This window comes from Mus pahari, chromosome 14, assembly GCF_900095145.1.
Source record: "Mus pahari chromosome 14, PAHARI_EIJ_v1.1, whole genome shotgun sequence".
Classification (NCBI taxonomy): domain Eukaryota; kingdom Metazoa; phylum Chordata; class Mammalia; order Rodentia; family Muridae; genus Mus; species Mus pahari.
This window is the reverse complement of record NC_034603.1, coordinates 67,895,528-67,906,264: the sequence shown is the minus strand read 5'-3', so window position 1 is coordinate 67,906,264 and position 10,737 is coordinate 67,895,528. Positions and strand designations below refer to the sequence as shown.

Here is a 10,737-nt window from a genome sequence, read left to right as displayed (position 1 = left end):
CGAGACAGGGTTTCTCTGTGTAGCCCTGGCTGTCCTGGAACTCACTTTTTAGACCAGGCTGGCCTCGAACTCAGAAATCCGCCTGCCTCTGCCTCCCAAGTGCTTGGCTGATCTCATTCTTTTAGAACTCAGTTACTTGGTTTCTGTTACTCTCTAAGGGTGTGTACTGATGTGTATTGGTAGCTTTCTGTTACTCTCTAAGGGTGCATACTGATGTGTATTGGTAGCTTGCATTGGTTGACACTTCCTGTGACTTTTGTTTTGTTGAGATTCTTATGAAGCCTAAAGTGGCCTGGAGCTTGCTATGAAGCTGAGGCTGGCTTTGAATTCCTCTTCCTCCTGATTTTAGTCCCTGAATGCTTGCGTCAGACATACGCACCACCATGTCTAGCTTAAGAGTTTTGTTTCTATGGTATTAAGGATTTAACCCAAGGCCTTCCAATACTTTGTTTTGTTTTCCAAGACAGGGTTTTCTGTGTAGCCCTGGCTGTCTTGGAACTCACTCTATAGACCAGGCTGGCTTCGAACTCACAGAGATCCACCTACTAGGATTAAAGGCATGTGGTACCACCTCCTGGCCCTTCCAAGACTGTTAACCTGATTGCTTGTTGTGAAGATGACCAGGGACAAGAGGCTGCACTCTACCAAATGAACTATACCCCTGACCAACACTGAGGCTCTTAAGACATTCCAAGAATACTCTGCTTAATACCATGTAATCCCTACATTTAATTCTCTTTTTAGACAGATGGACAAGCACTCCATATGAGCTCCTAATAGTCCCAAGACTACATGTGTCCATTAAAATTCTTTATTCTGTCAATTCTTATTTTTTTCCCAAGGAGCCTTACCAATTGTTTCTGCATGACTTATGATTCCTGAAGTAGCTGTCCCAGAGGGTCAAAAGTCCTGGTTTCCTAGAAAGAAAACTTAGCTAAAAGAGGCACATGCAGATGCTTTGAAATTTTCCTAATGGTGACATTGATGGAATTGTCACCAATGTGCTGTGTCTCTAACGCCAATCTGCAAGGTCTGTTTTATGACTTTTTGTCATGTGCTGGCAACCCCAGCCTCGTGCAAGTGTTCCACCATTGAGCAGGACCTCAGTCATAATTGCATGATTTCCTTTTTCAGTTATATCTGTGGAGCACTTCTATAAATATTTCTCCTTTTCTTTTCTTTTTCTTTTAACATGCATGGATGTTTTACTGCATGTATGTCTGTGCACCTTATGCACAGAGTGCCAACAGCAGCCAGAAGAGGGTACTGGACCCCCTGATATTGGAGTTTCAGAGGGTTGGTTCCCACCCTGTGGATGCTGGGAACTGAACCTGAGCACTCTGGAGCAGCCAGTGCCCCTAACCACTGAGCCACCTCTCCAGCCTTAAGTAGTTTTCTTTTTTAAATTTTAATTCTTTCTATTTTTCAAGATAAGGTCTACTATGTAGACAAAGATAGCCTTAAATCTCAGAGATCTGCCTGCCTCTGCCTCCCATGAGAGGGATTAAAGGCCTGCCACCACCGTGCCTGGTGGTTTATGTACATAAGTGCTTTAGCTACATATATATGTATGTGTGAATGTACGTGTACATGTGCATGTGTGTGTGTGTGTGTGCACGCGCATGCGCGTGCGCGCTGGCACAAAAAAAAGACATCCCTTGAAACTGGAGTTCCAGATGGTTGTGAGCCACCTTGTCAATGCTGGGAACTGAACTCCAGTCTCCTGCAAGAGCAACAAGGGCTCTTAACCTCTAAGCCATCTCTCCACCCCATGTGTTTGAGACCAGTTCTCATGTAGCCCTGTCTGCCCTCAAACTTACTATGTAGCTAAAGATAAGTTTGAACTTCTAATCCTCCTTCCACCATCTCTCAAGGGCTAGGACTATAGTTATGTGTCATCACATCCTACATGTTTTATGTGTTCCCTGGAAGAAACCTAGGTACGCATGCATGCTAGGCAGGCAGCCAGCCAGGGGAGCGGCATCTCCAGCCCTTCCCTGACGCTTGCACTCCCGTGTCTGACTCACCGCTTAGTGTTTATTACTACATGTATGAGTATTTAGCCTACACGTGTGTCTGGATACCACATGTACACCTACTGACCCTTGAAGTCAGAAGGAGATGTCAGGTCCTCTAGAACTGGAGTTATAGACAGTTGTGAGCCACTGTGTGTGTGGGTGCTGGGAATCGAACTCATGTCCTCTGCAAGAGCAGCAAGCCTTCTTAACTACAGAGCTAACTCTTCAGTGCCTGCTAATAGTGACGATTGCTCTTTAGGTAAGCTCTCCACCAACGACCTACATCCCTCACCCACTCATTTCTTTTTCTTTTCTTCCCCACCCCTCCACCCCCGTTATATGTATATATTTTGACTTTGAGACACAATTTTACGTATGTAGCCTTGGCTACATATCTACCATCTTCCTGTCTCCTCCTTCCACGTGCTGGCATTCCAGACATGGACCACCAAGTCTAGCTCATGTTGAGGGCCCTTAGGCCTCATTCTTGGGGTGGGTGCTGAGGAGCAGTAAACTCCGTCCGAGAGTGCAGGCACAGCACACACTATAAATAAGAGGTAAATGCGAGCAGTCGGAAAAGCACGAGGAGAAGCTTGCGTTTCATAAATGGTGTGCCCCTCCACGTGAAAGCTTGAAGAAAAGTCTCTTTTACTCAAAGCTCCGTCTTTGATGGGGTTTTTGTCTCAAGCGGGGGCCAATTCCATGTGCACTAATGACCTTTCCCCTTGTTGGCTGTCCCAGCTCACCGAGCTCTTTCACCACTATTACCCCATTGAGATCGATCCACACCGGACCATCAAAGAGAAGCTGCCTCACATGGTGCAGTGGTAAGTGACGCCGGGATGAAGGATGGAGAGGGCCGGGCTGCCGGTGGCCTTCCAGAGCTTTGGAGCTTACGCGCTTCCTTCCTGAGGGCCGTGCCTCTGACCCGGGTCTAAGGAGGAACATCCACCTACACCCAGGCTCCCTGCTGCTGCGATAGTGCAAAGGCTCAGGGACTTCTTGGAGGAGTACGTTAGAAATGCCTTGGCCTGGGAGATCGGCAGCAAGTGACCTTGTCTTGGTGTGTTTTGTACTTGTGTCAGGGATACACAGTCTGGACAATGCATAATGAACAGAGCTTTCGAGAGGCTGGGAAGTCCCAGATGAGGGGACCGGCTTCTGCCAATGGCTTTGTTACTATGTCACTACTCTGTAGCAGGAGGTGGGGGGAGGGAGAGAGGCTGAACTTGCTTTTATAGCCTAATGACATTATTCATTTTTGAAGGCAAACTCCCTTGACCGCAACACCCCTGTGTTGGGGATTGGGGTCGTTAACTTTTCTCTTGCTGTGCGCTAAGATCCCATGACAAAGGCAACCTATAGAAGAAAGTTTATTTGGGGTTTACAGGTCAGAGGGTGAGTCCAGGGAACCATCATGGCATGGAACATGGCAGCAGAAAGGCAGGCATGGCTTTTGATACTTCCAAGCCCACCCCCTATTCCCATCCTACCCCCCTAGCCCACTGAGGCACTTCCTCCAACAAGGCCGAACCTTCCAGTCCTTCTCCAACAGTATTTAAATGCTTGGTTCCAAGCCTCGGGAGGTCATTCTCATTCTGACCACCACACAGCGCCACTTTACAACTTGGAGACACAACCAGACTGCAAGATTCTGATGGAGACAAGCCCCGCTAAGCCTGGCCACGGTGGCCCATGTACCTCACCTCAGCGCTTGGGAGGTTAGGGCAGGAGGAACAAGGTTGTTCTCAGATACATAGGAACTTGTAGGCTAGCCTGTGCTGCCCAGGACTCTGTCAAAAAACAAAACCTAGGCGGGTGGTAGCAATGCATGCCTTTAATCCCAGCACTTGGAGGCAGAGGCAGGCAAATCTCTGTGAGTTCAAGGCCAGCTTGGTCTACAGAGTGAGTTCCAGGACAGAGAAGGCTACACAGGGAAACCCTGTCTCAAAAAAAGAAAACAAAAACAAAAACCCACCAAAACCTAGCATGCCTGGACAGAGCCCTGTCGGGGAGGGAATTAAGAAGCACTCCGAAGCCAGGCATGGTGGCGCACGCCTTTAATCCCAGCACTCGGAAGGCAGAGGCAGGCGGATTTCTGAGTTCGAGGNGAAAGAAAGAAAGAAAGAAAGAAAGAAAGAAAGAAAGAAAGAAAGAAAGAAAGAAAGAAAGACAAAAGAACCTCATACATGTATGAAGAGGTTTTTCTATCTCACTAAATTATACTATATGACAGAGGGCAAAACATGCTAATAGAAACAACAGTGACAGAACCACAGACACTGCATAAAAAGGCTTTGCCTCAAGCCACCTGTGGTGCAGGCCTGTAATCCCACCTTCTCAGAAGGTGCAAGATCACAACTTTTGTGGCTGGCCTACATAAATTTGTGGCCAGCCTGGGCAACTTAACAAGATCTTGTCTCAAGTTTTTGTGGCCAGGTGTGGTATAGCTCATAGCTTTAATCTTAGCACTTGGAAGGCAGATGCAGATAAATCGCTAGAGTTCAAGGCCAGCCTATTCTACAGAGCAAGTTCCAGGACAGCCAGAACTATATAGAGAAATCCTGTCTCAAAAACAGATAGATAGATAGATATGGTCACCAGGCCGTGGGGGCTCACGCTTTTAATCCCAGCACCTGGAAGGCAGAGCCAGGTGGATTTCTAATTCGAGGCCAGCCTGGTCTACAAAGTGAGTTCCAGGACAGCCAGGGCTATACAGAGAAACCCTGTCTCAAAAAAACCAAAAAAAAAAAAAAAAAAGCACTCCGATCTCCCTGGTCCACTACACAGCCCTTGCCTCCCTCTCCCCTCAGTTCCTCAACTTTCTTCTAAGGATGGCTTTAAGTTCTTCAGGAGATGGCTCCGTAGAACAGAATGTGCGCCCTCCATCAGAGGGGACAAGGGACGGGGCGCTGGGCTTGCTAGGGTGACTGAAACGACTCGGGGGTGTGGGTTGTTTGTTCGTAGGTGGAGCAAAGCCCACAGTCTCCTGTGCCAGCAGAGGATCCAGAAAGTCCAGATCGCTCAGGTGGTTGGAGAATCCACTGCGATGCTCAGGTGAGTTCCTTGCTGTGGAAATGTTTCCACCCAACCAGGCCAAGCAGCTCTGTGGGCTGGGGTGCGGCTCCCTGGCTGAGTACTGGCCTGGCATGCTGGGGACCTGTGGATTCCATCCCTGGCATTGAAATACAAAAATAAAGATGAAAGCCAGTCTAAAACTGTTAGACTCAGGCAGAGAAGGCGGAGGCTTGAGTAGAGTCAGTGATTGGGAGAAGAGGAGGAAAGGTGGCCTCAGAAGCTATTTGCCTCAGAGGATGGTGTGCCAAGTGGCCAGAGCTCCATCTGCTACAGTCCAACTCCTTTTAAATAATGGTTTCAAAATGGACAACAATAACAGAAACCTCTGGTTGACAGGCATTCTTCTTTTTACTCTATTTCAATTTTGTTTTTCAAGGCAGCGTTTCTCTGTGTATTCCTGGCTGTCCTGGAACTCTGTGTAACCAGGCTGGCCTCAGACTTAGAAATCTGCCTGACTTCGTGTTCTCTAGTGCTGGGACTGAAGGCATGAGCCACCACACTGGGTATTATGGGTACCAACATTCTTTTTTTACTATTATTTTTTATTTTTGAGAATAACATCATGCCCCCCTTCTTTTTCCTCCCTTCAAATGGTCCCATATATCTTCTTTGTTCCTGCTTGTGGACGTTGTACATCGTGGTGCGGAGCCTAGTGCGCACCACGATGTACAACGTCCACAAGCAGTCTGGGTTGGAGCTCATCTGAGATTCCTTCTCTGTGTGTGTGTTTATGTATGTATGTATGTACAGAGGTACAGAGAGATGAAAAGAATTTAAAACTTCTTGCCTGAGGTGTTAAGGTGGTGGCCCAGTTGGTTAAAGGGCTTATTTCATCAAGCGTGCAAACCTGAGTTCCATTTCTACACCCATCTAAAGAGCTGGGTGTGGTAGGATGTGTTTGTTATCCTAGCACTGAGGAAGTGCAGATAGGCAAATCCTGGGAATGACCGACCAACTGACTGGCCCGCCAGCCTAGCCTAAGCACTGAGCCCCCATCCCAGTAAGAGATGCTGTCTCTAACCAAGGGGAGAGTCAGTGAGATGCCTCAGCCTGGTTTCTGCCATCCCCAGAACCATGTAAAGTGGAAAGAGGGGACTGACTCCTGGCAGTTGTTCTTGACCTCCGCAAGTGTGCTATGGTACACCTGTACCTATAAACATACGCTTTCAAAACTAGAAAGTACGGTGAATTCCAAACAGTGGTGGCGCACGCCTTTAATCCCAGCACTCAGGAGGCAGAGGCAGCCTGGTCTACAGAGTTCCAGGACAGCCAGGGCTACACAGGGAAACCCTGTCTTGAAAAACAAAAAAGATGAATGGTTCTTGAGGAAGGACACTCAAGGTTGCCCTCTGACCTCTACACTTGGGTCACAGGTAGACACAAGCAAGCATGAATACATGTCTGCATGCACACGTGCTCTACACACACACACACACACAAATATAAAATACCTAGCCCAAGTAGAAAATAAGGACCAGGAACCAGGGCCGCTGCATTCACAACTGTTTGGTCTCTTTGCAGGGAGGGCTATAAGACGTTCTTTGACACACTCTACCAGAACAACATCCCTCTTTTCATCTTCTCGGCGGGCATTGGTGACATCCTGGAAGAAATTATCCGACAGATGAAAGTGTTCCACCCCAACATCCACATTGTGTCCAACTACATGGACTTCAGTGAGGATGTGAGCCATGTGTCCGCTGGGCCTCCAAGGAGGGGTGGACTGCCTGTAGCCTTGGTGCCTTCCGCTTGCCCAGGTGGCCTCTTTGCCCTCTGCTGGGCATTTTTATCCTCTTCATCTTTCTTTCTTTGAGACAAGAGTCTTGCTAAATTACCCAGGTTGGCCTGGAGGTCCAAAGCTCAGTCAGCCCTCCGCCCTCTGCCTCCTGAGTCGCCAGGAGTGTCGCTGTGAATCAGGGCACCTGGCTTCATGGGTTACTCCCTTCCTTCCTTCCTTCCTTCCTTCCTTCCTTCCTTCCTTCCTTCCTCCTCTTCCTCCTCCTCCTCCTCCTTCTTCTTCACCTCTCTCTCTCTCTCTCTCTCTCTCTCTCTCTTTTGGAATAGAATCTTTTTATATAGCCCTAGCTATTCCAGGCTGGCCTCAGATTCACAGAGAAACACACCTGCACATCCCTCCTTGGCCCTCCCGGACCCCTGCCCAGAGCTAGAACTGAAGCATTCACCACCACACCTGGCCTCCCGGACCCCTGCCCAGAGCTAGAACTGAAGCATTCACCACCACACCTGGCCTGTGCGCTACTTTAAATGGACCGATGGACCTCCTGGGCTACAGGAGACTGTCTCAAACAAACAAACAAATAAAATCAGTGGTAAATTTTGTCCCTCTGGCCTATAGCAGAGTGCTTAGCGCATGTGACCCAGAGAAAACCCTGGCCTCCTAGGCTGGAGCTCTTATCTCTGAGTGCTTCCTGGGTCTGACCGAGCAGCCTTCTGGCTTCCACCAGAACAGAGGGTCAGTAACACCTGGTGACCATTATTTAAAGCAGGAATTACAAAGTTCTGTAAAGGGCCAATATAAGACCTGTGTTTGCAACTGCTTAGGAGACTGGTGGCAGGAACATTGAGAGCTCAAGACTTGACTTCTTGAGCCACAGAATAAATTTCACAGTGATCCTAGAAAGGCTGAATAGAAAAAAAGATGTGTCTCAATGAATACCGGAGCCAGGCATGGTGGCACACTCCTTTAATCCCAACACTTGGGAGCAGAGGCAGGGGAATCTCTATGAGTCTGAGGCAGGCCAGCCTGGTCTACATGGTGAGTCAGAGCTATGTGTAGTAAGACCTTGTCTCAAAAAATGAAAGAAGGAAGGAAAGAAAGGAAGAAAGATTGGCATGGTGACATAGGTGACATACACCTTTAGTCCTTGCACTCAGGAGACAGAGGCAATTGGATCTGTGAGTTCAAAGTCAGCTAAAGCTTCATAGAGAGACCCTGTCTCAAAAGGAAAGGTTTGGGGTGTAGCTCTGTAGTACAGGGCTTGTGGAAGGCGTAGGCTAAATCCCAGTAAAGGCCAGCTATGATACCTGGGCTTCTGTGGGGGGACACTCTGTTGCACCTCCTCCCAACTTTGCCATCACCACCCTGAATGCAGCCAAAGGCAAGACAGAAGCAAATGAGTCTAGCCGGGTTCCATGGAAACATAAAAAAAAAAAAACGACCAAAGGCAACCCTAGTTCTTTAGCCTCTGGTTTAAGCTCCAGTGTAGCTTTGCCATTAGCTCTGGCTCTGGGAACTGTCTCTTCTCCCTTGACAGACAATGGAAGGTGTGCTCCGTGGGTCCCCCTAGCCCTGTTGTCTTTCTCTTGTGATGGTTTAGGGTTTCCTGAAAGGATTCAAGGGCCAGCTCATCCACACGTACAACAAGAACAGCTCCGTGTGTGAGAACTCCAGCTACTTCCAGCAACTTCAGAACAAGACCAACATCATCCTGCTTGGAGACTCCATCGGGGACCTCACCATGGCTGACGGGGTCCCCGGGGTGCAGAACATTCTCAAGATTGGCTTCCTGAATGACAAGGTAGGCAGCCGCTGGCCCCTCCCCTCTGGCTCCTGCGTGGATTCCTTTTCACAGGTGAATACCTTTCATGGGCTAGATATTGGGGCCAGAGAGGAAGCACATAAGTCATAGTCTCCATCTTGTATGCATTCGATATCCCCCCTCCCCTCTCTGGGCGAGAGGATGTTGATGGTGAAACAGGAATTCATGGATCTCAAGCTAGTCTTAAACTGTGTGGCTAAGGCTGCTCTTGAACTTCCAACCATCTTGCCTCAGCTTCCCAATTGGCTGAGACTATGTGAATATGCAGTCATACCTCAATTTATCTTCTCTCTTTTGGTGAACTACCCCTCACCCTGTGAGTGTCTGTGTGAGTATATGAGTGTGTGTGCGTGCACACACACAACACACACACACACACAATCACACACACACACACACACACACACACACATGCATTTGCGCTTTGCTGGAGAAGGAATACGGAACTGGGAGATGCCAGGTAAGTGCTCTGTCATTCAGTTAAATCTCAAAGCCTCAGCACACTGCCATGCCCTTCCCACCATGGTCTGGCCCAGGGCTTGATAGAAAAGCGTCACTCCAGCCCATCATCCTAGCACACACGTGTGACTGTGTGCTCACCATTTGTCAGGCCCCATTCTAGTCCTACCAATGCTGCCAACCCATTTAACTCTCATTCAAGGCTTTATGTTCAACTCCTTGGGTTTTCTCGGGAGCAGAGGGATCATTTTTTTTTTTTTTTCTTCCCAAGACAGGGTTTCTCTGTGTCACCTTGGCTGTCCTGGAACTTATTCTGTAGTCTAGGCTGGCTTCAGACTCCCAGAGATCTTTCTACCTCTGCCTCCCGAGTGCTGAGATTGAAGGCATACACCACTTTGTTGCACGTCTGACTCCTGTCTTGAAGGCTCGGCTGAGATGGGAGATGCCAGGGTTGAGAGTGTGGTTCTATAAAAGGAAACAAAAGAAGCAGAGCTGGCGGGGAGGGACAGAGTCCGGGCCAGGAGGGATCAGAAGAGGTGTCCTTCAGGGTGGACCCAGCCAGCAGAGGCTGGAGCCCAGTTCATGCCAGAGCCGTAGGAAGCCGCCATGTGACACCGGGGCCATTAGTACTTGTTACTGTCTGTCAGACGATGACCAAGTGTTCCTTGTGGCCGCTCAGGCCCCTCATTTGCCTGCTTGGTCCCTGTAAGCTCCTCAGGTTTTTACAAGAGAGCTGGGGGAATGGTGCTTGCCTGCCTATCCCAGGCCCAGAGTATGGAGTGCAAAGAGGGACATTTGAGGGACGCAGATCTGCTTTCCTGGCAGGTGGAGGAGCGGCGGGAGCGTTACATGGACTCCTACGACATTGTGTTGGAGAAGGACGAGACGCTGGACGTGGTCAATGGATTGCTGCAGCACATCCTGCGCCAAGGGGACTGCGTGGAGCTACAGGGCTCCTAAGACTCAGGCCGGGCCCTGCCTCAGCCATGAGAAGGAGACCCTGCCCTCCAAGCCGTCCCCTGTGAGGACAGAAGTTCAGGGCAGATGAGAGCTGCTGGGCCCTCCCACACTCCCTGTCTCCTTCCCCATGCCTCTGCTTCCCTCCTCCTGCTCGGAAGAGACTGAGGGAGGCCTCTCCTATGGGAAGGTAGCCAGTGTGCTTCCAAGTAAACCGTGGACCACAGCCTTCTAACCGCAGTGTGAGCCTTCTACAGATCATCTGGTCCAAAGGTTCTCTCTAAGAACGTTTTCAGAGCTGGGAATACAGATGGCTCAATGATGAAGCTGCTGCCTAGCATATGGAGGGCCCTGGGTTCCTTCCCCAGCACTGTATGGGGGTTCAGGGGGGGTGGGAAGAAAAGCTATATGGCCAAGAAATATAATATGTGAATCAGATGAAAATTAAAAAAACAAGCCGGGCGGTAGACGCGCATGTCTTTAATCCCAGCACTTGAGAGGCGGATCTCTGAGTTCAAGGCCTACAGGGCAAGTTCCAGGGCAGCCAGGACTACACAGAAACGCTGTCTCAAAAAAACAAAACCTCAAAAAGACAAAGAGTAGCTTCAACTCATGGTGTGGGAGTGGGATATGCATCAGGAACCGTGATCCTCAGGGCACCGGAA

The 10,737-nt window shown here is 49.2% G+C and overlaps 1 protein-coding gene across 2 annotated transcripts in view; it reads left to right on the top strand.

Moving 5' to 3' along the window:
- Positions 1-10,538, top strand: part of Nt5c3b (5'-nucleotidase, cytosolic IIIB) — a 13,168-nt gene extending 2,630 nt beyond the window's left edge. For both annotated transcript variants that reach the window (XM_021212861.2, XM_021212860.2), the window contains 5 exons: positions 2,760-2,845; positions 4,986-5,075; positions 6,618-6,780; positions 8,435-8,635; positions 9,941-10,538. In XM_021212861.2, coding sequence (XP_021068520.1) covers positions 2,760-2,845; positions 4,986-5,075; positions 6,618-6,780; positions 8,435-8,635; positions 9,941-10,075 — 675 coding nt within the window. In that variant the 3' untranslated portion in view covers positions 10,076-10,538. The remainder of the gene's footprint in view (positions 1-2,759; positions 2,846-4,985; positions 5,076-6,617; positions 6,781-8,434; positions 8,636-9,940) is intronic.
- Positions 10,539-10,737: the final 199 nt, after the last annotated feature.